The sequence below is a fragment of the Podarcis bocagei genome (genome assembly GCF_964188305.1).
Source record: "Podarcis bocagei genome assembly, chromosome: 13".
NCBI lineage: Eukaryota > Metazoa > Chordata > Lepidosauria > Squamata > Lacertidae > Podarcis > Podarcis bocagei.
In genome coordinates this window covers 9,437,484-9,464,729 of record NC_138138.1, presented here as the reverse complement: position 1 = coordinate 9,464,729, position 27,246 = coordinate 9,437,484, and the positions used below count along the sequence as shown (strand labels likewise).

The following is a 27,246-nucleotide window of genomic DNA, read 5'->3' as shown; positions in this document are numbered from 1 at the left end:
AGAGTGCGTCTTATAGAGTGAAAAATACGGTATAAGGAAAGACTCGGTTCCCAGTTGCTCTAGAGCAGAGATGTCCAACAGGTCGATCGGGATTTACTGGTAAATCCCCTCGAGGTTTTGGTAGATTAATTAATTTATTCTTTATATCCCAACTTTCCTCCAAAGAGCTCAAAGTGTCACACATGGTTCTCCCTCGCCTCATTTTATTTTATTTTTTTTATAAAATTTTTATTGGTTTTTCAACTTTTATAAAGACAAAACACACACAAAAATAACAGAAGACAAAAACATGTATAAATTCAGAAAATCTTAATTTCCTAACCCTGTTCCCTGACTTCCCCCCACCCCCCCTCGTGCATCCCAATTCCCAAAATTGTGTCAGCAAATTGGTATTTCTCCTCTTAACCATCTTATTCATCTTATTACCTCTTTTATAAAGAAATATAGATTTTCCTAAGTTGGACTCAAGTTCTCTTCCATCGATTTCTCATTTTGTCTTAGTTAAAAGTCATATTAACCAAACCTAAAGGTCTTGAGTGTTTTTAAGATTCTCTTCTTCCCTCCCTCCCATCCCCGGTTTTTGTCCCTTCCCAATACAAATCCAAAATAGCAGTTCTTAGCCTGGGTTCCTCACGTCCGAGGCTTTCATGTCTCTTTCAGTCCCTCTCCGCCGGTCTTGTTGGTAGTCCTTTGTGTCGGTCGTCAAGTCTGGAAAAAGTTCTTTCACCATCGATTCTCTTCCCACAAGGAGATTTGAAAATAACTGCTGGAAGATTTCCACAAATCCTGCATCTTCAAAGTCAAAGTCAGAATGGAGGCCCCAATCATATTTCTTTGTTTTAAATTCCTGTATTCCATAAACTCCCGGGGCCTCCTCCTTCATCTTCTGCATCTTTCGCAGACTTGTGGTGAATGTGTTCCAATAATCTCCTTGTCTGTATTCCACAGATGTCGGCTTTTGGTTGTTACTTCCCAGCTTTACTTTCTCTTTTTCTTGTTTAGTCTCTTGGGCCTCTTTAGATATCATTTCCCATTCAGCTGTGGATTCTTTCTCATTCAAGTCCTCAATACAAACAGCAGAGTTGCCTGTTCCAGAAGTCAAGGTCAAAAGTTGTTTAATCATTGCCAAACTCTGCTCTTGTAGGATTCCCACCAGTTGAAACATCCTTTCGATTTCCGCTAGTAACTTTCCATCCACAGCCATTGTAGCCATTGTAGTTTCACAGGGTCCCCCCTAGGGGGGAATCTAGTTACTTATTAGTCTTTTCTCCAACAATCCTTTAACTTATTATTGTTACTTTGTTTCCAACAATTTTAGTTCAATTGTAACTCATCATAGTCCAGAGGGATCTTAAATAGCAACTTTTCCACTCTAAACTGCCCGTTTGACAGCTTTGACAGCTGTCAAACTCCGCAGCTCTTACACAGGCACAGAAACAGGACACTCCCGGGCCCGGGAGGAGGGTTGTTTAAAACAAAAAGAAGGCTTCCAAAGCTCCACTCTCCAGCTCAAAATTTACTTTAGCTAAATCTTGGAAGTTAGTGTCCTTTTTAACTCACCCCTCCAAGGGTATGCTCTCCAGCTTAGCTCTTATGTCGTTGCTTAGATGGTTTGCAGGGGGGGTGTGCGGACTTCCTTTTAGCACACCCCCCGGTCGTCTCCAATTCAGGATAGTTATTTTTAGAATCCAATTCCGTCTCACTCACGGGTTTTTCTTTCAGTCCAAATTTCAAGGAAGAAAGTCAGCGCTCTCCGGTCATGGCTCGCGGCTTCGCTCCACCGAGGTAGCGATCGACTCTCAGTGCCACGCCACCCTCCGTATCCTCTCCGCAGCCTTTAAAAAGGCTCTTCATGGATCGGGGGGGCGCTTAAGGCACCCGCCGAGTCTTCAGTCCGCAGGCTTCCGCGCCTGCGGTTTTTAAGGGTCCCCGCGTCGCCGGCGCGGCAAAGACCCGTCCTCGGTTGAGCCGATTCCCTCCGCAGCTCGGAGGGAATCCGCCATTTCCAAGTCGCGCCAACCCGGAAGTCCCCTCCCTCGCCTCATTTTATTCCCACAACAGCCCCAGGAGGTTGTAAAGGCTGAGAGACAGTGACAAGGCCAAGGTCACCCAGTGAACTTCATGGTTAAGTGAGGACTAGAACGGATACTAATAAATGAATCTGAATTAATCCACTGCCTTAGGCCACAGTAACAGTTCTGTTATGCTAATGTTTTAATTGTTTTATGACTTGCAGTGATATTATTTTGACTGTTATATCTAAACACTTCGATAATAAACCCATCAATCCCTTTTGTGTCTTAACAAAAGCACAGGTGTTCTTGTAATGAATCATCTATCTATTCAATCTAATTTGAAGAAGCTCTTTCCAAAATTAATTCTAACTTGGAGTAAGATGTCAGATGACTGCCGTGCAATCTAATCCTGATTATGTCTTTCTTCCAGATATGAGCAAAGAAATGGCTGAAAAACTCTTCAGTGACTGTAAGTTTAAATCCCTCCTATTAGTTATAAGAAATGCAGTAATTCTTTTGAAGACATTTCTAAGCTACCCATGGTGACCAGCTCTTTGACCAATCCAGCAAAGTATAAATTGGGCTTATTAGGAGCCCATAAGATTGATTCTCTGAAAGAGGTGGAGAAGTATTCTCTGTCCCCCTTGGGGATTGGCCTTCTCATACAGTAAGAAGCAGGGCCAAGCTGCTGATTGGCTCCTCCATCAAAGGTGAGTGGGTGAGAATCATAAAGATTGGCTCCGCCCTCTCTTTTGTCCTCTTCTTCTGCTTGTAATTGAAATGATTTTACTCAGAAAATGAATTTTGCTTAGTTCATCTTCCCTGCTAAAGGTGCATAGCTCAAAAGTCCCTGAACCATTTGTCTACAGTTTGGCAGGACTATTAAGGCATCTCTCTCAGGTCTGCAATGGAATGGTCAAATTGCCCACAAAACACTACAAGATATTAAACTATTCCTTTTTTTATCCATCCAAAATTGTAATGGCTGCTCTTGAAGAAAAACGATTGAAGCTAACCTTCTGAAAATTGATGGGATTTATGGCTTTGGACGGGGCAGCCCTGCCTGCAAATTTCTTCCAATTCTGCCCCAAAATAATAAAAAAGTTGTAAATTTCATGTGTGTGTGTGAAAACCCATTTTAGAAGTGTGCTGCACAAAAGTCTCTGGCTCTATTTGCCTATAATTTGGTACGCTTTATTCACAGTTGGGCTACCATGCCTGCAAATTTCATACACTTACGTCAAAAGGGGGGAAAGTTATAACCAGTTTTTGATTCCCCAATAATGAATATGAGGTTAAATAAAGTGCACTAAAACTCCCAAGCCAAGTTGATTTCAGCCTTTGGATTGGTCTGAGCCAAACCAGGCTATTTTACAAAGTCCCAAACTGAGGTTTGAACACAATATTGAGGTTGATGCACATTCCTACCAGAAACCAACCCTAACGGACATGGCTTGTTTATCTATTTATGTCCAGAAACTGCCTCTGTTTTCTACATAATAGCAAACTGAAGTTGTATGGTTTGATTAATCGGTGATGACATTCTAGGCTAAATAGGCAAAATAAAAATGGATAAATGGCTGGCTCTGGATGATGTCCATCCAGGTTCAAAGAACTCAAATGTGAAATTGATGATCTTCTAACAAAAAAAATAAAATTTAAATTGATCCTCTATGCCTGAGAACTGGAAAGTAGCCAACGTAACACCAATTTTTTTAAAAGGGATACAGGGGGCATCCTGAAAATTAACCTGCACGACTTCTATAATATAAACCTATGGAGTTATTTGAGAGTGTAAACAAGCATACAGAAAGAGGGATCCAGATGGAATAGTGCGCTTGGACTTTCAAAAAGCTTCTGGCAAGGTACTACACGAAAGATTCCTGTGTAAGCTTAGCAGTTATGGAATAACAGAGTTCCTCTTTTGGATCGGGAACTGGTTAAATAGCAGGAAGCAAGGAGCAGTAACAAATGGACAGTTCTCAAAATGGAGGGCTGTAGAAAGTGGTGTCTGCTGCTGATTTTATCTTATTTTTGCAGCCAGCCATTTTTAAAGTTGTTGCAAGCTACGCTGAGCACTGCGGCTCAGAGGAGGAATCTAAACACTTCAAATAAGTGAAATGCATTTCTGTTAAAGAAAATTATCTTTATTACTACATGAGAGCCAACCTGCCATATGCACATATCATTTCTGCATGGGATAAGCACCGTGATCTAAGTGTTTGGTTTAATGAGGTACTGAATACATATTTTGACTATGGTAAATTTGCAGAGCCTGACAAGAAAGAGTACTGAAGTATATAGAATTTTGTGGGCTCACGGTGCCATACAGAGTCTGAATTAGGAGCATGTGGCAAAACTGACCCATGTTTTGAAAGAAGGCCCCAGTGAAGATGGATATCTCCCCCCCCCCCCACACACAATGATTTTATGATCAGTATACACCTAGACAGATTGGCAGGTGTATTTCATAAACCTCAACATCTACCTTTTTCTTGACATTAACAGTCTGTGGGCTTCGATATAACAGATCAACTGTCTCTCCAAGAGTAACCGGAGGAGTTGAAATCTCGGGGTCTGGAGAGTGGCCATGGCAGGCCAGTCTCATGCGGAATAACATCCATCGTTGTGGTGCAACACTGATCAGTAACACGTGGCTTGTGTCTGCAGCTCATTGCTTCAAAGAGTAAGTTTTCAACTGGAATAAGAAATGTATGTACTGGTTGAATTATAAAGCTAAGCTCTCTGGTGACATGAGAGATCTCTTGCTGACTTGTTGAGAACATATAAAGCTGCACATCTAGCTTACCTTGCGGAAGGATGTTCCTGGGGAGAAAACAGGTGGGTTCTGGCTGTTGCTTTACCAGGTCCTTTAGCAGTTGCTGCTCTTCCCCATTACAGTGGTACCTTGGGTTACAGACACTTCAGGTTACAGACTCCACTAATCCATAAATAGTACCTCGGGTTAAGAACTTTGCTTCAGGATGAGAACAGAAATCGCGCAGTGGCAGGGGGAGGCCCCATTAGCTAAAGTGGTGCTTTAGTTTCAGGTAAAGAACGGACCTCCAGAATGAATTAAGTTCTTAACCCGAGGTACCACTGTACTGTGACATTTTAGTGTTTTATTGTGATTGATATTTTAACTTGAGGAACATATCTGTCATCAGTGCACAGGATATTATGTCAAATTAAGCGGGTGGCGCTGTGGTTTAAACCACTGAGCCTCTTGGGCTTGCCAATCAGAAGGTTGGCAGTTCAAATCCCCGCAACAGGGTGAGCTCCTGTTGCTGTCCCAGCTTCTGCCAACCTAGCTGTTCGAAAGCACACCAGTGCAAGTAGATAAATAGCTACCGCTGTGGTGGGAAGTTAAAAAGTGTTTCTGTGTGCTCTGGTTTCCATCACGGTGTTCCGTTGCGCCAGAAGTAGCTCAGTCATGCTGGCCATATGACCCAGAAAGCTGTCTGTGTACAAACGCCGGCTCCCTCAGCCTGAAAGTGAGATGAGTGCTGCAACCCCATAGTCACCTTTGACTGGACTTAACCATCCAGGGGTCCTTTATCTTTTACCTTTCCTTATGTTAAACTACCAACTGCCACCTTTAAGCTGGCCTCTGGGCTATGCTGAAAATGCATATACTTGTGCACACTTTTCTTATCTGTCCCTTATTGTGATCCTCAGATGAAGGGTGGTATAGAAATTTAATAAATAACAATTACTGTATTTTTCCGTGTATAAGACTAGGTTTTCCCCCTCTTAAAAATGTCAAAAAATGGGGGGGGGGGCATCTTATACCCGGATAGTAAAATACACAATTTTTTCTTAAATCAGAGTCCCCCCAAATGTCTTATACATGGGGGCGTCTTATAGGCAGAAAAATACTGTAACTTTATTGAGTTAACTTGATCGCTTTGTTTGTTTGTGAACCACCTTGACATTCTTGAAATGAAAGGCGGTATACAAATTATTTATTATATAAAATTAACAGCCCAGAGCTGTCTACTTTGAACCAGTAGACAACACTGGGCTACTCATTTTATCTCCAGAAACTTCCAGCACATGATCCTTTTTAGCTAGAGATGCCAGCCACTGAAACTGGGACGTTCTGCATGCTGGGCATGTTTCCTCCCATGAGCTATAACTCATCCACAGCATAACAGTAGAACAAGACTTTGTATAAAAATCAGAAGGAATAAAAGGGGTATATTATTGCAGTGAACTCATAGGCCCAACCTACAGGTGAAGTTTATTTGCATGAATCCCAGCTCCCACTTTGTTTTTTACCAAAAGCAGCTGCTGCAGGGTTGTAATTTTGATCTAAGCCTACCTTGTTCCTGACACCTACCTGTGATAGCTGGGGAACAAGAATGAATGGAAGTAAGCGCTGCCATTTCCCTCACCTTACTGGTCTTTCACTCAACACTGCAGTCTCTGCAACTGCTTTTGATTTAAAAACAGTGCTGCCACATTAGGCGAAAATTCAGTACAGTGGTACCTCAGTTTACGAACTTAATCTGTTCTGGAAGTCCATTCTTAAACTGAAACCGTTATTAAACTGAGGCGCACCTCGACCTAATGAGGCCTCCTGCTGCTGGTGCCCTTTCACTGTTCAGCTTCCGTTCGTGGACCATGGTAAAGTTCACTAACCAGAACACTACTTCCTTTCTGCGGAGTTCATATACCAAATAGTTCGTAAACAGGGCTGTTCTTAAACCGAGGTACCACTGTATTTGGGGATCAGCTGATATCTGAAACATGGCTCTTACCCAGAGCAGTGATTACTCCAGGCATAGGCAAACTTAGCCCTCCAGATGTTTTGGAACTACAATTCCCATCATCCCTGACCACTGGTCCTGCTAGCTAGGGATCATGCAAGTTGTAGTCCCAAAACATCTGGAGCGACAACTTTGCCTATGCCTGGATTACTCCATGCCAAGGTAACTCAAATTCAAAATAGAGGATATAAATTAAGCACATATGCACATTTCTACTTTGTACAGCTTCATCTGCTTTCAGTTTCTGGGTGTGGGAAAAGGGGTTGGAGTGGTGGTAGCTGTCAAGAAAGGGGAACTATGGGGACAGCCTAGAGTATGACCTTACCTAGAAATACATGTTGTAGAGATCAAACAGTGAACTCACAATATTGTGTTTTCTTTGTAACGCTAATGTGAGTGTAAGTGTTGGAAGGGAAGAATCAGTGGAAGAGGGATGTATAACCTTCCCCCCTCTTGAGAATTATCATCTGTAAATAACATCTCCCTCTGCCACATTTATACTGCTCTTCTCTAGTTGGGCTCTCAGCTGGGAGATCCGATTTGCCAAGAAGAACCTAGCAGGCATGGGAAGGGTTAAGCAACCTCTCCTCCTGCCCACTGATGCTCTTTTAAACATCGTCTCCCAGTTTTTGTATTAGCTAATCACATATTGATTTGGGGACATGTGTACTGACAAAGAGTGCTCAGAATCAGGGAGTCAGATATGAATAATAATAATAATAATAATTTATTTATACCCCGCCCATCTGGCTGAGTTTCCCCAGCCACTCTGGGCGGCTCCCAATCAAGTGATAAAAACAGTACAGCATTAAATATTAAAAACTTCCCTGAACAGGGCTGCCTTAAGATGTCTTCTGAATGTCAGGTAGTTGTTTATCTCTTTGACATCTGATGGGAGGGCGTTCCACAGGGCGGGCACCACTACCGAGAAGGCCCTCTGTCTGGTTCCCTGTAGCCTCACTTCTCGCAATGAGGGAACCACCAGAAGGCCCTTGGTGCTGGATCTCAGTGTCCGGGCTGAACGATGGGGGTGGAGACGCTCCTTCAGGTATACAGGACCGAGGCCGTTTAGGGCTTTAAAGGTCAGCACCAACACTTTGAATCGTGCTCAGAAACGTACTGGGAGCCAATGCAGATCTCTCAGAACCAGTGTTATGTGGTCCCGGCGGCCACTCCCAGTCACCAGTCTAGCTGCCGCATTCTGGATTAATTGCAATTTCCGGGTCACCTCCAAAGGTAGCCCCACATAGAGCTTGTTGCAGTAGTCCAAGCAGAAGATAACTAGAGCATGCACCACTCTGGGAAGACAGTCCGCGGGCAGGTAGGGTCTTAGCCTGCATACCAGTTACCCCATTCAGGACCAGGGAATAGCAATTGGAGAAGGAGAAATAGCAGCTTGTTCAGGGAAATAACATTCCACCAACCAAAGTGGAGGTCCTTCTCAAATCCTTTCACAGATGGGTCTTCACTAGACGCCGCTCACATACTTCCAAAGCCTTGTGTGACCGTGAGGATTGTAGCTTGTTGCTTTGCTTTTTCTTTAGAAAAGATGAAGACAACAAAGAATATCAAAATGCTGATTAGTAACACCATAATCAGTTCAACAGGAGCTAGAATACTTCTCTGCTTTCTCTTTCTGTTGTGGATCTGCGTATGAACAAGTCCAGCAATGTTGTGATTCGCTCTAATCTGTTGCTTCTTTTCAGTTCCAGTAACCCACGCTTATGGACTGTTAGCTTTGGAACCTATCTGACACCTTCACTACTTGTACGGCCTGTCAAGACCATTATAGTTCATGAAAAGTACCGTTATCCAGCCCATGAATATGACATTGCTGTCCTGCAGCTGGCTAAACGTGTGGAATTCACAAATGCTGTTCATCGGGTTTGCCTTCCAGATGCAAGTGAGAGGATTCCATATAATATAGATGCTGTTATTACTGGATGGGGAGCAATGAGTGATGATGGTAAGCACATCTACTTAGAAGAAGACAGTATTTTGTATGATAAGATTAAGGGTAGGAGTGGGAATGTATCTTTTGTCAGTGTTAAGATTTAAGGAGATGAAGACAGGGATGGATTCTTTATTGCACAGGAGATTATGTTAAATTACCAATGCCATCTTTAAACTGGCCTCTGGGCTATGCTGAAAATGCATGTTCACACTTCCCTATTCCCATCTAATTGTACATGCAGTTTTTTGAACCTTGTACAGGGAGTGCCCAGGCAGGGAGCAGGGGAATGATAGCAGATTGCTGAGGGCTGCTGGTTTCTGTGCAGATGAGGAAATGCTGAGTAGGGAAGAAAATGATAATTGTAGAGGGGCAGAAACCCCTCCCCCAAGCTGTCAAACGAGAGAAAAGGAAGATGAAGAGAAGATGAAAGAAATCTTCGCCTGAGTGGAAGAAGAAATCATGGAGCCTAGAAGGGAAAGGCTCAACTGCAGAGACACAAATATCTTCCCCCTTAAATCTCTTATATTCACGCAAGTTTAAGCAGCTGTGGCTAATCTTATATGACACACCATATGCCTTGCCTTACCTAGAGCAGAATTATTTGATGCACTGATGAATATTTTCCGTTTAGGTGAAACCCCTAATGTTCTTCAAGAAGCAACAGTAAAGCTCATAGACTCCACCACTTGTAATAGAAAAGAAGTGTACAATGGGGCCATAACGCCTGGGATGATATGTGCTGGGTACCTGGAAGGAGGAGTAGATTCCTGTCAGGTATGTCCACTCTCATCTGATAAAATTAATCCCCTGTAAACAAAGGTGACATTCCTGTGGGAAGAATATATTTAAAGGAACATCACTTCCTGGTTTTGAGTACAGTCATACCTTGGGTTGCGAACGCTGTGGGTTGTGCACTTTCGGGTTATGGACTGCGCTGAATCTGGAAGTACCAGAACAGGTAACTTCTGGGTTTTGGCGCTTGTGCACCTGCAGAAGCGCAAAATGAGGTCAAGCGCATGCGCAGAAATGCCGAATTGCGTCACGCGCATGTGCAGACGCAGCGCTTCAGGTTGCAAACGCTTCAGGTTGCAAGCATGCCTCCCGCACGGATCACGTTCGCAACCCGAGGTATGACTGTATTAGAAACCTTCCTCAATGCCCCATACTTACTCTTATTTATTAAAATATATATTTATAACCTGTCCTTCATTAATACAGATTCCAGGGTGGGGTATAGAACACAAAATAAAAGCAGTCAATGAAATAAGCAGCAATAGATGTAAAAACACACCATCAAACAAATAAATCAGCTAAAAACAAAAGAACGGAGGAGAGGCAGAAGTCCTTGCCACAGTGAGCCCTGAACTGAGTCTGTGCTTCTATCTCAAGGCTGGAAGGCTGGATCCGCCATCTGTACTGGGATGGCTTCTCTAGAGAAGCTCTTGCTGGAGAGAATGTGTGTGAAACACAGCAGGATTACATTGGCTCCAGATGCTCCACCTGTACACACTCAAACTAAGCATTCTTCTTTGTGGTCTCTGCAGTTCCCCATATGGGTTCTTTGTCTGCACACAGCACAGCACACAACTAGAGCTAAAGACTCAACTGTTTTTGGTGCAAAGATCAAACCCAAGAGCAGAGTGGCGTACCCAGAAGGGTAAGGCCAGCACCTTCCCACTCATTTCTTTTCTGTCTGCCTTAGCAGCAGCCATGTCTGAGACTAAAGTCCGTGGACTGAGTCTGTCTCTCTCCCTCATTCTTCCTTTCGCCATTTTTTCTCCTCCTCTCTTTCTTTCCTGCCTTTCCCATTTGTGTTTTAACTATTGGAACTCGCGGAATACCAGTTCTCTTTCAAATCAAGACTTCTTTTCTTGTTCTTGCAAACACATCCATGTGGGATGAAGAGGGGCCCTCTCTTTGAATGAATAACCACTATGTGTCAACTAAGAACATACAAATACATCCCACTACTACTCTCTCACACTGGCTCTGATCCAGAGATACACACAAAAAACCCTGAAAGGCCTGCATCTAGCTCTGGACACATAGAATTGCTTCTGTTAAAATGCCTGGTTCTTTGATTAAACTGTTGCAAAATTCAAAAACAGCTATCCTGTTGTCTCTGGTTTGGCGGGGGGGGGGGATAACATTTGCAAAATGCATAAACATAGGTAGGGAGGGGCAACAGCAAGTACAACACCTGAATGTACTTTTAACATTAACTTAAAATGAATATATTTTAGCTTGATGCTGCCCCTTTAATCTTCTGCTTCTACTGAAAATCAATGTTTTATTAAAACTCCCTTTCCTCCCCCTCTAGGGCGACTCTGGTGGCCCGCTGGTTACACCTGACACAAGAAACATGTGGTATCTTGTCGGCATAGTGAGCTGGGGAGATGAGTGTGCTAAGCCAAATAAGCCTGGAGTCTACACACGAGTGACTTACTTTCGGGACTGGATTACCAAATATACTGGGCTCTGATGCAAAATTTGTACGTTTTGCACATCATAGGCGGTATGCAGGTCATACACGTTTGTAACTTGTGCAAAAGTCCTTTACGTGAGATTATCTGCCTTCTTTCCAGAGTTGTTGGCATTGCTCTGGTACGTTAAGAAGTAATGGAGGCAGACTGTTAAACAGTATTTATTTACAGTATTCACACAGGCTTCCCTCACAAAATAAGGGTAACCTTCCCTTGCATAGCTTGAATGATTCCCCCCCCCCCCACTTTCCTCTGTTTTCTATTCCCCTCTCCCTATCCCTGTCATGGAAGCTGCATGTTAGCAGGAAATATTGTGAGCTCAGAACATGGAAGGATATACCCATTGGCTTCTGCCACCAAACAGCTACAACAGCAGTCAGGGCTGGCGCCAGAGGTGAACACAAAATGGCGCTCCCCACTAGGGAAGAAGGGGTGAGTGAAGATCTGCATCGGAAACAAGTTTACCCAATGGTTGAAGTGAGAATCCAAGGCCGTTTCAGGGTGGGGAGGGAGGGGAAGGTGCCCACTCTGAATAATGCCAGGCAGGTGCAGAGCCCAGGAGACTCCAGAGGTCACTCCTGCCATTTCCTCGCTGGGGTAGGAGACCAGCAGCACCTCCTGTTTGACAAATGGCCGCCTAGGGGGAAGCTGCCAAGGAGGTGGCAGATCTCACCTCCAAGGAGTGTGCTGCTGTAGCCATCTCTGCCAGTGCATTTATTGAGAGGCTGAATCTGCTGCCCCTGTGAATCCTGCTGCCAGAGGTTACCTCACCTTGCCTCATGGGTGCATAGCTGTCAACTTACAGATTTGAAAATAAGGGACCAGTAGCTTTGGAAATAAGGGATCAGCAGCCAAAATAAGGGATTTTTCGGGCACAGGTATGTTCAACTTCTGAGCCCCTCTGAGCCAAAGGCAGAAAGCCCAGCCAGCAGCCAAACGAAGCCTCATCAATAAGGGACAGCAGCAGGACATGGCGCTGGGATAAGGGACTGTCCCGCCAAATAAGGGACGCTTGACAGCTATGCATGGGTGGCTGCCCCTGACAGCATTCAATAAACACACAAGACGTAACCGGCTGTATGTTTGAATAAATAAAGTGTACTATTCATTGTATTAAATTGTAGATTTCAACAGAAGTAGCTCATAAAGTTCAACGGAAAAAAGTAGAAGACCCAGTGGATCAGTTCATTCTCTAATCAGTTCATGCATAAGGTCCATATATGTTTAAGTGTCTATTCCACCTGTCTGTTCATAGACTCCAACAATCCACACAAAAGGTTGTTCCAGTTCCACAGAATCCTTTCACAGAGTCTAAGACAAGGATTTCCAGAATATTAGCCTTGTTTCGTCATCCTGGGCTTCATCAGGATTACGATATTGTATTTATCTACAATTATCTAGAGTTTGTACTACTGATGAAGCCCAGAATGGCGAAACAAGGCTAATATTCTGGAAATCCTTGAATAGTACAATGAATAGTAAAGGTAAAGGTACCCCTGCCCGTACGGGCCAGTCTTGACAGACTCTAGGGTTGTGTGCTCATCTCACTCTATAGGCCGTTAGCCAGCGCTGTCCGCAGACACTTCCGGGTCACGTGGCCAGCGTGACAAGCTGCATCTGGCGAGCCAGCGCAGCACACGGAACGCTGTTTACCTTCCCGCTAGTAAGCGGTCCCTATTTATCTACTTTGCACCCGGGGGTGCTTTCGAACTGCTAGGTTGGCAGGCGCTGGGACCGAGTGATGGGAGCGCACCCCGCCGCGGGGATTCGAACCGCCGACCTGACGATCAGCAAGTCCTAGGCGCTGAGGCTTTTACCCACAGCACCACCATTAGCGAAAGCGCATCTCAGGTTAAGAATGGTTTCGCATTAAGAACAGACATCTGCGCATTGCAGATGTAGGAGGTAGTAGTGGGTCATGTGATCAAATGTGCTCTCCTGCCCAATTTTTAAAAATATGAGTTTCATAGTGAGTTTTGGAAACTACAAAGGTTCATTTCAATCCAGGTTGTATATATCACCAAACAAGTATAAGTATGTGTGTATGGGAGAATTTATATATGATAGAGCAATGATGAGAAGACATGTGCAATCCCACAACACTGCTCTTGATATTCTGAATCTCTTAAATAGGGATTCACTCAGTTAAAATGACAAGTGCTATAATATTCACCTAAACTACATACATCTGAGTCTGCATTATGTATTTCCAAATTTACTAATAAAAAGTACATAAATGTCGCCTGATTTGTTTTGCTTTCAATCTATATTTCAAGATCTTCTTTCCTGATAGGCTGTCAGACAGCCCAGGGGACTCCATTATTAATTGCTAATGTGTTTGTCAGTCTGCTTTTGTCTCTGCTTGGTTTCAGTGTTAATTTATACACAGCTAATATCATCAGTAAAACTATACCTGATAAATAAACAATGTAAACATTAGACCCTGTTTCAAGTGTTATTAAAAATGTATTTTAAAAATCCCTGCTTCCTTTGGTGTGAATGATAATTTTCACTGATGTTTGCGACAGTTTGTTTTCATATTTTTTTATGTAGCAAATATTGCTACAAGCTAGTCAATCTATGGGTTCTTACCTCCATAGCTGTCAACTTTTCTTACGAGGAATCCTATTCGGAATAAGGGAATTTCCCTTTAAAAAAAGGGAAACGTTGACAGCTATGCTGACCTCACACTTCCCTAGAAGCTCAACCCTCAGCCCTGCATTGCCCCTGGGAACTGAGTTGTGGTTGTTATTAGCTACTGGGCCAAGTTCAATGTGTTTATATTAGTTCAGAAAACCTTAATAACTTGATTTACCCATGATATCGCCTTACTGCACATGCGCCCACTTGACCGCTTCAATCATTAAACTTTGGAACTCCCAGCCTATTGAGATAAAGCAGGCAACTTCATTGTACTCTTTTTGACACCTACTAAAAACATTCTTGTTTAGGCAAGCCTACCCAGATGCTTTGAAATGTGAGGCAGTTTCAATCTGTTTTAGCACTTTTAACTTCAGGTGGCAAGTGTGGCAGGAAGATTCAAGGATGATCAAAGAAACATTTAAACTTTTCGGTGTAGCATCGTATCAAATTATTATTTTTCATATATCCATATATGTCGATTAATATGAAGGGTGGTATACAAATTTAATAGATAATAATAATAACAAATCTCTTTTCAAAACGAGAGCAAGACCACATAGACAATTCTTCCACAGTTCTGCACAACATATTGTTGAGAACAGGGATTTTCAACTCTGACAAATACAGAAGATCAGAAAAGAGCAAGTCTCATGCCAGTGAGATGAGAGTTTGTCTCAAATTAGATCTTATATAAAGGAGTTTAGCCAGCAAAAGCAAACTCACACCCCTCCCCAAGTTTGTATAAATACATAGGGTACACACGTAAGGGTCTCTTCATCATTATATTTTTTTTTGGGGGGGTGATTCATGTTCTTATGCACCTGCATTGCTTTCTATTTTCTGGATGCCCCATGATCCTATTACAAAGCAGTCTTGTCCTTTGTTACACATCAAGCACTGCTGGTTGTTTCTTTTTTGAGGTTGAATCCTGAAAAGACAGAAGTACTGTTTTGGGGGGACAGGGGGTGGGCAGGTGTGGGGGACTCCCTGGTCCTGAATGGGGTAACTGTGCCCCTGAAGGACCAGGTGCGCAGCCTGGGAGTCATTTGGACTCACAGCTGTCCATGGAGGCGCAGGTTAATTCTGTGTCCAGGGCGGCTGTCTACCAGCTCCACCCGGTACACAAGCTGAGACCCTACCTGCCTGCGGACTGTCTTGCCAGGGTGGTGCGTGCTCTAGTTATCTCCTGCTTGGACTACTGCAATGTGCTCTACATGGGGCTACCTTTGAAGGTGACCCAGAAAGTGCAATTAATCCAGAATGCGACAGCTAGACTGGTGACTGGGAGTGGCCGCCGGGACCACATAACACCAGTCTTGAAATAATAATAATAATAATAATAATAATAATAATAATAATAATAATTTATTATGTGTACCCTGCCCATCTGGCTGGGTTTCCCCAGCCACTCTGGGCGGCTTCCAACAAAGATGAAAAATACACTAAAATGTCACATATTAAAAACTTCCCTGAACAGGGCTGCCTTCAGATGTCTTCTGAATGTCAGGTAGTTGTTTATCGCTTTGACATCTGATGGGAGGGCGTTCCACAGGGCGGGCGCCACTACCGAGAAGGCCCTCTGCCTGGTTCCCTGATACTTGGCCTCTCGCAGTGAGGGAACCACCAGAAGGCCCTCGGAGCTGGACCTCAGTGTCCAGGCAGAACGATGGGGGTATAGACACTTCTTCAGATATACTGGGCCGAGGCCGTTTAGGGCTTTAAAGGTCAGACCAACACTTTGAATTGTGCTCGGAAATGTACTGGGAGCCAATGTAGGTCTTTCAAGACCAGTGTTATATGGTCTCGGCGGAAAGACCTACATTGGCTCCCAGTACGTTTCCGAGCACAATTCAAAGTGTTGGTGCTGACCTTTAAAGCCCTAAACGGCCTCGGTCCAGTATCCCTGAAGGAGTGTCTCCACCCCCATCGTTCAGCCCAGACACTGAGGTCCAGCTCCGAGTCCCTTCTTGCGGTTCCCTCTTTGCGAGAAGTGAAGCTACAGGGAACCAGGCAGAGGGCCTTCTCGGTGGTGGCGCCCGCCCTGTGGAACGCCCTCCCATCAGATGTCAAATAGATAAACAACTACCTGACATTCAGAAGACATTTTAAGGCAGCCCTGTTCAGGGAAGTTTTTAGTATTTAATGCTGTATTGTTTTTAACACTCGATTGGGAGCCGCCCAGAGTGGGTGGCTGGGAAAACTCAGCCAGATGGGTGGGGTATAAATAATAAATCATTATTATTATTATTATTATTATTATTATTATTATTATTATTATTATTATTATTATTCCAATGTATTTCTTATCAATAAGAAAATTCGGCATGGGAAATTTTCATTCTGAAACTGTGGGGCGGGGGTCTGAGACCCTACTGCCGGGGTCAGCAAACCTTTTCAGCAGGGGGCCGGTCCACTGTCCCTCAGACCTTGTGAGGGGCCGGACTATATTCTGAAAAAGAAAAATAATGAAAGAATTCCTATGCCCCACAAACAACCCAGAGATGCATTTTAAATAAAAGGACACGCTTTACTCATGTAAATACATGCTGATTCCCGGACTGTCCGCGGGCCGGATTTAGAAGGCGATTGGGCCGGATCCGGCCCCCGGGCCTTAGTTCGCCTACCCATGCCCTACTGCTTCAGAGAATTTCATCGGGACATCTGCAATCATGAGGACTAGAAACAAATTAAAACCAGTCACACAAAAAGTCGGGAGAAAGTTGAGAGCAGTTGCTGCTGCTGCCGCCCTACCAATCCGCCTTTCGCGCGCTGCTTCGTTCACACGTTCGCGTCAGTCACGCGTCGTTCGCGCCTCCTCCTTTTCCTCACGGTGCTGGTTTTTGCATTTGAAAACACGCAAGCGCCGGCCTACCTTGCCTGAGGAGAACCGCGCGCGGCGGTTGGCGGCGAGAAGGGAGGCCTCCGTCCTGTCAGGAGGCGGAGTGTCGGCCCGGCTCCCGGATTGGCCTGCGAGGCGCCGCGGACCCGGCCTCCCTGCACCCGGGAAGGGCGCCGCGGGGCGGAGCGAGGCCGGGCGGGAGGGCGCTGCTTTCCTCGCCGGCTTGGGAGCTGAGGTGACGCCGACGCCGACGCTTCCTCCTTTCCCTCAGCCTTGCCCGCCTTCCCCGTCGCTTCCTCTTCCCCCCTCAGGGCCTGAGGTTCGGGGCCGCCGGAGCGCCGCGTGACGGGGCGGAGAGGCTGCCGCCGCCGCCGGCGAGGAGGAGGAGGAGGGTGTCGGGTGAGGAATCCGCCGAGGCCTCTGCGGCGAGGGAGGCCGGCCGGGCCTGCGCTTGGCCGAGGCTGGGCTTGAGGGGGCAGCCGGGGTGAGGGGACCTGTCCAACCGACCGGGGAGGGGAGGATATGGGGGGGTCCGTCTTCACAGGCCTTAGCCCCCCAGCCTAAACCTGGGACGGGAGGAACGAGGGAAGCCGTGGCGTGACATGGCACATGGCAATTTTTATTTTTTATTTTTTGGTTCGACGTGAATTCGGGTGGGGGGAAAGGGGCAGCCCATGACTCGGTTAGCCACCCCCCCTCCAAATTAAAACACACCGCCAGGTTTCAGTTTCTATGATTACAGCCTCCCCCCCACCCCCCAAATCCAAAACTCAATGCCAGGCTTCAGCTTTTATAGTTGCATCCCCGCTTCAAATCCAAAATTCAGGGCCAGGTTTCAGCTTCTGGAATTATTATCCCCCCCCCCAAAAAAGATGCAAAATTCAATGCCAGGCTTCAGCTTCCATAACTTCGCCCCACCCCAATCCAAAATTCAATGCCAGGTCTCAGCTTCTAGAATTACGTGCTCCCTCTCCAAAAAATAAATAAATCCAAAATTCAATGCCAGGTCTCAGCTTCTAGAATTACGTGCTCCCTCTCCAAAAAAAAAATTCCAAAATTCAATGCCAGGTCTCAGCTTCTAGAATTATGTGCTCCCTCTCCAAAAGATCCAAAATTCAGCTTCTAGAATTACACCCACCCCCTTCCAAATTAAGTATCAGCTTCCATAATTACAATACCCCCAGAATTCAAAATTCTGTGCCGCATTTCAACTTTCATAATTATCCTCCCTAATAATAATAATTCAGCAACATGTTTCATGGGGCGTAGCCAGGATTTATGTTGCGGGGCAGGCTTCATGTTGGGGGCCCTCCAAACCTCAGTTAAGTATTTTTATTGATTTACGTGATGGGGGGCAGCTGCTGCCCTGCCCCCCCCCCCGGCTGCTCACATGTTATGTTTCAACTTCCATTAATCCATGTGTTAGTCCTTAAGGAGCTAAAAAAATACCCCACCCCAAATGCTTAATTGTTTCTGGAAGACAAGAAGTAAGAATAATTGTGGATGCGCAGAGTATGTACCACTCTGTTGTTGTTGAGCCTTTCTCTTTTTCTCTCTCTCTGCATCAAAGACTGTGTGCACCTTGCGACAGAACTGTGAAATTTGGAGGCAGGTAAGGCTGCTGTATCTGTGCCCGAGTTGTAGCTCCAGGTTTGCTTTTCTGTTACTATTTCCTTGGGCATATGTGCAATGCAGTGACCGAAACGGAGGGGCTAGGCCTGGGATTAGCAAACTTTTTCAGCAGAGGGCCAGTCCACTGTTCCTCGGACCTTGTGGGGTAGGCAGCCTAAGGTCAGGGGGCCGGATGCAGCCCAGTCGTCTTCTCAATCTGGCCCGTGGACGGTCCGGGAATCCGCGTGTTTATGTTGCCCCTTTCAAGGTAAAAAATCGTGCTAGGGCTCCTTACAATTGTGCTAAGTAAGCATCAGGCTACTATTTCATGAATCATCAGCATCATTCAGTGGCGTAGCGTGGGGAGTGCAGGGGGGGCCGGCCGCACCGGGCGCAACATCTGGGGGTTAGGGTTAGGGGCGCAAATCCACGGGTTAGGGGGCGCAAATTACTTGCCTTGCCCTGGGTGCTGACAACCCACGCTACGCCACTGGCATCATGGCCCCCTGGACTATTGGGCTGTATCTGACTATCAATTCACCAGCATGCCAGACCCAAAACTGACTAGGATGTGTTTCATAGTGATGGCCAGGTACCTAGGCAGCTTCTCAAGCACTGGACAAGTTCATGGAGAATAAGTCTCAACAGTGGCTATACAGAATCTCCAGGATCAAAGAGTGACAATGTGAGCTGCTGGGGAGCAGCAGTAGGGGATGGCTAATGTCTTCATGCCTTGCATGTTGACTTCTGTAAGGTGTAGGGTTGGTTACTGTGGAAAATTGAATGCTGGACTCCATGGACCTTTGGCTTGAGCTAGCAAGGCTCATCTTGTTTAACTATAATAATCTAATGGGGAGTGTCTAGGAAATTTGCATATATTCTAGAATAAAAAAAATAGTAACAACAACAGCATCAGTAACTTGAAACATAACCACGAGTCAAATGAAATCAAAATTATTTATGAAATCAATATTAAATATAGGCAACACTTAACTTCGAACAGGGAACCAACCATTCAGAAGATCCCCAAAGACAGCTGTGGGTCAAAGGAATAAGATCTGATGCTGGCTTGTGGTACTTCAAATAAAATAAATGAAAATAATAGCATAGGGTTTCTCAGAATTTCTGCAGGACTGGGCAACGATCAAATAGCCTACAAAGAAACAGTAAGAAATGGAAGTAGTAGGAGACCTGTCCCCAGTTCTGCTAAATCCATGAGGTAGAATGATAATAAAACAATAATCATAATTACCTACCAGGGTACATGTCCAAGAATAAAATATTTTTAGAACTGAGAGTACTCACTTCTTTCAAAAGAAGATTCGCCCCACCCCCAATTCATTCAAAGCATAGTACAGAGTATTGACCAGGCCATGCAACAGCTCTTGGATGCCATTAGCCTTGTGACTTAATATTTCATTTTTGGTTAAACAAATACTGTGTTGTTTCAACACAGACTTGAATGGGTCACAGAGATAAATTCTCTCCTGTTTGGAATGGAGTGAAAAGGTCCGTCACATCTAAAGATCCGTTCGGTGTTTATTAGAGCTCCACCCCTGCAACACTCCATTGTCCAAAAATATAAGGCTTATGTCTCTGTTTCTATGCTTTTTGGCAGGAAGAATGACACTTGTGCTTCTTAAAACCAACCTTTGGTTGAAACAGGAAGCGGAGCTGTTCCATCTGTACAGCCCCTCAGAACCCAAAAACTGCCTGAAAAAGTACATAAGTAGCAGTTGATATGCACTGAAGGCCTTAAAGTACAGTGGTACCTCGCAAGACGAATGCCTCGCAAGACGAAAAACGCGCAAGACGAAAGAGTTTTCCGTTTTTTGAGTCGTTCTGCAAGACGAATTTCCCTATGGGCTTGCTTCGCAAGACAAAACGTCTTGCGAGTTTGTTTCCTTTTTCTTAAAGCCGCTAAGCCGTTAATAGCCGCTAAGCCGCTAATAACCGTGCTTCGCAAGACGAAAAAACCGCAAGATGAAGAGACTCGCAGAACGGATTAATTTCGTCTTGTGAGGCACCACTGTATATGCTAGCAAGACCTGCAATGTTTTCACTTTTCCCAATATGTGTTTACAGAGAAATGCACACTGACTTGGGCCAGTCCCAGTTCTCTTTCTCAGCCCCCCCCCCGTATGTTTTAACAGCATATACAAGGTTGAAATGCATCCACATTTCTTAAAACACTGATTTCAGCAAACATACAATATTGGATTCTAATAAGTACTTATTAAAGGGATTATCTTTTGAAGCGAACCTAGGAGACTTGCAGGTGCTTAATGATTTAAAATCTGTTTCTTTTTTAGTCCCTTACAATAAAGGTTTCTAAAAACTTAATGATTTTTTTCTGTTTTGCTAGAAACAATCAACAAGGAAAGGGTCTCTTGCTAGTTCCTTACATTTGGCAGATACTGCATGGTAGCCATTGTCTCACTGTGCTCCATTCCCATTTCTAAATTTCTAACATTTGGGCCTCTTGTTTGTCTAATATGGGTTATACTCCCTCCTTTCAGGGCAGCGACCATATCACCCCTGTTGTTGTGTAGTCCAGTATTATTAAAATTCTTATTTCTGTACATATCTTTTTATGTATTAGCTGTTACGATATTGAAGCAATGCAGCAGCGAGCTACTGCTAGCTTGAAAGCAAAACATAATGGGAATGTTGGGACTGTTCCGTGGGAAACAGAGGGACAGTCAGTTCACAGTGCAGAGGGCACCGGAATTAGCTCAGAGTGTAATATGAGCTGTACAGGAAGTACAGGAGGAGTTTGTCTCTCGGCTGTTGGAGTTTGAAGAAAGCAGTCATGTTTTCTGTAACGCTGCAAAGACAGAAATAAAGGCATGTAAATACGTTTCTGTCTATCTCTTTCCCCTGCCTGGGGGGGCAGGAAAGAGTGGTGTGTTCTTCTCACGCTGAGAAGGATCGCCTATCGCGACCTCTGCCTGGATCTTGCCAGGAAAGCAGACAGGGAGGTCAACAGGAGACCAAGCCGGGTGCCTGGGAGAGTTGCCAGTTTCTCCTGATAAAGGCTTGATTTCCAACATTAGCTCAGTTGAGAAAACAAAAGTGAATGAACTGTTGCTTTTTTGTTGGTGATCACACCTATCTTTTTTACTTCTAGTCCAAGCAAACATATCATAATGGCGGCAGATTCTATGGAAATTGATGATGCTTTGTACAGGTAAGTAATTTAGCAACATAGTGAAGCATACGAGATTCTTAATATTACTAATGATGGATTTGGCTTGTTTTCGCTAAAGTTCAAATACTAGTGGTTCCTGATGTCTGGAACACACCGTAGCTGCCATGATTCTTGATCTTCAATGGGGTTTAGCTATAGCCAACTTGCTATTACATACAGTTGAATAGTCTATATTGGCACAACTGAAAAGCCTTTGTTGCAGTGACTGAAGAGCAAATTCAAATAGCATTTGGGAAATAGGTGCTGATTATGTGATAACTGTCAAATCTTGGGCAAATCTTTTGTACTGAGTTTAAAGAACAATGCATAATCTCATCTAAAACTATGTTTAAGGAAACCCCTTAATTATTTTCTGTACTTGACTTAAGTGGCATTTTCTTTAGATAGAATGCCTTTATCATCATGTGCCGAAACAGTGGCCTAGCTTGGAAATTAAAAATGACAATGTTCTTGGCCACCATCATAGATTACTTTTGCTGTAATCCTCCACACAGACTGCTTGAATCCCATTTCATCTGGATGCAGGATTACAGCCTTTGTGCTTAGTACTCTTATGAGTAAGAATACAAAAGAAAGGCAAATGTTCTGAAAATCATGTTACTGCAATATACATTTGTTGTATACTGTATGTTGAAAGTACCAGTGGTAATGCTTATTTTGTGTTGAAACTCTGTACCCTGCAGATAATAGGCAATATCCAAATTTTGCTATTTCATAGTGATTTTCTGATGTCCACTTGGATCCTCTTTGTTAAGTAGTCCCATCTGTAGAAGGGATCATGCCACTGAATTGTTATTTTATGGCTATTTACTCCTTTTTTCTTTTCTTAATTTCACATAGTCGGCAGAGGTATGTTCTTGGAGACACAGCAATGCAGAAGATGGCTCAGTCCCATGTGTTCCTGAGTGGAATGGGTGGGCTTGGAGTGGAGATAGGTAATTAAGAAACAGCATTTTTCTCCCTCTTGTACGTTTTATAAGGATAAAATTTGCATATTAAAATGTGCATAAATTTATGTTGTACTAAGTTTTACGTCTTTAATGAATGTTGTTTTGACTTCTGGATTTGTTTATATGGCTGATATCTTTGTTACAGATTATAATGAAAGTGGAATTGCATAGAATTTCTGTAGCTTCTCTTTTAACAGTTGTGTAATTCATAGGGATGGGATTGAGAAGGAATTACTGTTTTTCGAAGATCATGGAGCAGTTAAAAAATTGAACTATTGCCAAAGAGGCTTGATGAAAATTAATCTAATAAATTAACTTTATAATATTCATCTTTTTCAGCTAAGAACATAGTTCTTGCAGGAATAAAGGTAAGGAGAATGATTTTTTTCTAAGTAAATTTTGTTTTAAAATTAGAATGTTTCCTCAAATAACTGATGATACTTTCGTAGATTTCAGTCATTGCAATTTCCCTAGTGAAATGTTATTAACACAAGTTTCCTAAATGTGGCATGCCATCTGATTTGACTGTAGTGCTGGAGTGTCCAAGATGAAATACTGTATGTTTTCTGTGGGAAGATTAGCTGCCACCAACTAAGCACTGGCATGCTAGAGGATAGGACTGTTCTCTGCTCTCCAAGAGGCATTATGGGTTTTTGTTTTCCATTGACTTCAAGAATTCCATCTTGATAGTTCTGCTTTAAAAACAACTGAAATACACTGACTATTTTTAGGCATTTTGGTTCTATTAGATGGCAACTAAAACTCTGGTAAAGGACCTCAAATATTATTTTAAAAAATCAATACCTGCAGCATATGGGATCTTTTAAAGCATTTAGAACCGTAAGCTACTTTTTGTAGCGTTGTATGGGACGAGGGTGGCGCTGTGGGTAAAACCTCAGCGCCTAGGACTTGCCAATCGTCAGGTCGGCGGTTCGAATCCCCACGGCGGGGTGCGCTCCCGTTGCTCGGTCCCAGCACCTGCCAACCTAGCAGTTCGAAAGCACATCAAAGTGCAAGTAGATAAATAGGTACCACTCCGGCAGGAAGGTAAACGGTGTTTCCGTGTGCTGCGCTGGCTCGCCAGATGCAGCTTGTCATGCTGGCCACGTGACCCGGAAGTGTCTGCGGACAGCGCTGGCCCCCGGCCTCTTAAGTGAGATGGGCGCGCAACCCCAGAGTCGGACACGACTGGCCCGTATGGGCAGGGGTACCTTTACCTTTACCTATATGTGCTGGCATTGGTAAAAAACACAATCAGATGTGAAGAGCAAGGACAGTCCAGAATAGAAGAAAATGGCCCTGTCTGGGGACAGTGGGAAGTGTTTGCTCTTCCAAAACTTCTGTGGGATTCAGTAATATATTCTCAATATTCCTCAGCACCAGAAGTCTTCATTTAGGATTTCTGCATTTTAAATTTGGTCACTGCATTTCAGTGCCCTTTGCGGTGCTGAATGAATCCTCCCTCCAATGGTGCTTCGCTACGTACTTTTGCAAATTAATTTTTGTTGCTAGATAACAGTGTCTCTTCACTGTAAAACAAATGAAATGTCTAGGTTGGCCCTACGCTATAAACTTGATAAATTCACATGACTCGTAATCACAGTGTACAAAACATTATATAATTGTCGCTTTGAATATATTTTAATCTTGTATCCTTTATCCTTTCCGAAGGCTCTTACCATCCATGATACCAAGCAATGCAAGACGTGGGATTTAGGGACAAACTTTTTTATTCGTGAAGATGATGTTCTAAATTTAAGAAACAGGTGTGTGTACAATTCTTCACAAATACTGTAAGCTTTTAAAGGTTTTTGTCTGACTTTATACCAGTTTTAAGTACATTATTATTATTATTATTATTATTATTATTATTATTATTATTATTATTATTATTATTAGTCACTTTCAGAGTCTGTGTTTTCAGAAAAATTGGATTGATTCCTGTTAGCTTTTTGCAACAGAGAAGCTGGAATTGCAGTTATCTTTCATCGATTTTTTTTAAAAGAATGAGTACAATTATCCTGCAGAATTGTTGTATTATTTTGTGTGAAGGAGTAAATCCCCCCTTATCTGTGCTGAATAGACGATATGTGGGAGCCAAGGATATACAGTAGCTGCTTATTTTTTAGTTCTACTGTTTTACATTAGTAGTTTGTAACTAATATGGATCCCTTTTTCAGTTGAAAGCAATATCAAAGGAAAGCAACATGATACAAAATGCTTTAACCAATTTACTTTTACATATAATCTAGTGCTATAAAAAACCCCACAATACTATGATAAAATTATTTGCATCATAAACATTGTTTGACAGAATGATATGCTTAAAATTGTGGTCACCACTATATATGGTAAATAATATTTCCAGTTGATGGATGTTATTTCAGCCTTGTGGTATTTCTCTAGTGGCATCAATGTTGCAAATAGTGGGTTAAGAACAACAAAAGTGTGACCGGGCCTTTCAGGCTTTCATAGATTGAGAGTTGTATCCTTCAAGGATATTGTCCTATGTTAAGATTCACTGCATGAAACAATACATTTCTGTGGGGGGAAAACTTTCTGTAGGAAAATACAGCAGTGGAAAACTTTACAGCACACATAACTACAATATTTCCTCAGTGAAACATTTTCTTCAGTAGATAATGCATTTATACCTAAGTTAGAGTGTGAAATATCTTTCAGAGGGACAGATTTGACTTTAACAGAGCTAAGTTCTGTGTGAAGTCTGCAATTAAAATGATGGTCGGTGACAGATCACAGTTGCACATTTAACTTGACCTTTGTAGTTAACAGTTGAATCAGAAGCACAGGTTACTTAAGTAAAACCTTAGCTTAACCAGCTGATGTTGGCTAAGTTAGATCAGCTTGGTCAATGATGATGGGAGTTATACTCTTAAGAACCTGTGGAGCGCCCCACTTTGGTTTCCCCTATGTAAAATCATTTCCTCAGTGAAACATTTTCTTCAGTAGAGAATGCTGAACTCTAAATCATTAGAGTTTTCAAAATCATGTGATCGAAGTTACATACATACATACTGAGTTCACACAGTTTTATAAATAGCTGGTTGTCTGGTAGGTAATAACTCAACCAGGTAGGGATGTTTTCCTAATTTGGATGATTGGTACTTTTCAAGCTTCCAGAAAGTTGGTGTACTAATCATGGCTAACTTGAACATTTATGTTAGCAGGTGCTCTAGTAATGTTTGGTGCCATATTTGAAAGGCTGAACTTAAAAGTATAACCTGTGCAACCTATAATGCATATAACCTATAATGCAACTGGAAAATGTATTTCAGAGGTGAGGCATCACTTCATCACATTGCAGAGCTGAACCCATATGTTCAGGTGATGTCATCAACTGCCCCTTTAAATGAAGTTACAGACATCTCTTTCCTCAGACAGTACCAGGTACGTGGCATGTATTTGAAACATCTGTCCTCTTTTCAGGGGTCTGCAAATTTTGGCTGTTTTTGGTAGCCAATCACTATTTGTGACTATTCCTGACTTTCCTTAACCTTCCCAGAGTCCCTTACAAAATACTTGAGAAAGGGGTGGGTTCACTATCTCACTTTATTGGGAGGGATTTGAAGGTACTTAAAGGTAGAAGCAAGAGAACCTACCCCATCTCCATCTTACAGAAGACTTGCAGGTGGTGATGGATGAGTGGAATAATTCTTTCACTTAGTGGGGTAGTCTGAAGGCATTTAGAGGCAAGAGGAATTGTTGTAGCTTTTGCATGGGCACAAACTGAGAAACTAACCCTTCCCTCAAGTCCTGTAGCTGCACCTTGGTTGAGCAGAACAAGCGAAGCACCTGTCTAGGTGGGAGAGAGATACCAAGGCTAAGAGAAGCTGGAATGCTTGTTCTGATGGCTCATAGTTCAGTGTCAGAAATGTGTAAATCCTTGTGGCTGTGACTATATAACAGGCTTCCTCAGCCTTGGCCCTCCAGATGTTTTTGGCCTGCAGCTCCCATGATCCCTAGCTAGCAGGACCAGTGGTCAGAGATGATGGGAATTGTAGTCTCAAAACATCTGGAGGGCCGGGGTTGATGAAGCCTGCTATATAACTTACCATTTGAAGAAACTTGAATATTTGGCTAGTAAGTTCATCGCCTTTGATAACTTAGAATTTATCTCTGGGATTTTTCTTTCAAAAGTGTGTCATAGTAACTGAGATGAAGCTGTCACTACAGAAGAAGATAAATGACTTTTGCCGTGCGCAACACCCACCTATTAAGGTAATGCAAAACAGTGACAATGTAATATATTGACCCAAAATGGCCATGTCCATTACTTTTGAGAACTTCCCCATATCTGTTACAAGGCTAAATTATTTCCACGCAGACACTATTATAACTTGGTGCTGTTCCTTGTTCTGTTCCTGGATATGCCTGTGCCAAATGCCCATGAAGAACGAAGTTATTAGTTTGCTCCTAGAGGTTGGAACCCTTTAGAGTACAGTAGAACTGAGTAGTGAGAACAAAATGAAGGTATCTGAGGAGTTTCTGGCTGCATTTGTGTTGAGTATATAGAATCCAGGTGCCGGGCACTTAGAGGTCACACAGCTCCAGGCGTTCCTGGATGATACTGCTCACATTAATCTGTTTTAATCCAGTTTAAGGCTGGAGTTCGGTAAGAAACAGGTTCCATTGTGTTGACATAGAAGTATTCCATACCACTGACCATGGTATTGTTCTGGACCAACTCGCTGAATTGCTGTCTGGGTTTGGTATTCAGTTGGTTGGGAGCTCGTATAACCTAAAGCTC

General features: G+C 43.4%; 2 protein-coding genes and 1 long non-coding RNA gene across 3 annotated transcripts in view; 2 read left to right on the top strand and 1 right to left on the bottom strand.

Annotated features, from left to right (window-relative positions):
- LOC308571146 (transmembrane protease serine 11E-like) overlaps positions 1-13,042 on the top strand; it is a 67,775-nt gene extending 54,733 nt beyond the window's left edge. The window contains exons 6-10 of the mRNA XM_081166592.1: positions 2,446-2,484; positions 4,524-4,701; positions 8,494-8,753; positions 9,373-9,515; positions 11,062-13,042. Coding sequence (XP_081022718.1) covers positions 2,446-2,484; positions 4,524-4,701; positions 8,494-8,753; positions 9,373-9,515; positions 11,062-11,223 — 782 coding nt within the window. The 3' untranslated portion in view covers positions 11,224-13,042. The remainder of the gene's footprint in view (positions 1-2,445; positions 2,485-4,523; positions 4,702-8,493; positions 8,754-9,372; positions 9,516-11,061) is intronic.
- Positions 1-27,246, bottom strand: part of LOC308571473 — a 351,060-nt gene that overhangs the window by 232,362 nt on the left and 91,452 nt on the right. The window contains exon 2 of the long non-coding RNA XR_014001470.1: positions 14,186-15,091. This is a non-coding gene — a long non-coding RNA (uncharacterized lncRNA). The remainder of the gene's footprint in view (positions 1-14,185; positions 15,092-27,246) is intronic.
- Positions 16,956-27,246, top strand: part of UBA6 (ubiquitin like modifier activating enzyme 6) — a 42,309-nt gene continuing 32,018 nt past the window's right edge. The window contains exons 1-8 of the mRNA XM_081165531.1: positions 16,956-17,105; positions 18,277-18,318; positions 21,448-21,507; positions 22,369-22,463; positions 22,818-22,846; positions 24,150-24,244; positions 25,775-25,886; positions 26,637-26,717. Of these exons, the coding sequence (XP_081021657.1) occupies positions 21,467-21,507; positions 22,369-22,463; positions 22,818-22,846; positions 24,150-24,244; positions 25,775-25,886; positions 26,637-26,717 (453 nt within the window). The 5' untranslated portion in view covers positions 16,956-17,105; positions 18,277-18,318; positions 21,448-21,466. The remainder of the gene's footprint in view (positions 17,106-18,276; positions 18,319-21,447; positions 21,508-22,368; positions 22,464-22,817; positions 22,847-24,149; positions 24,245-25,774; positions 25,887-26,636; positions 26,718-27,246) is intronic.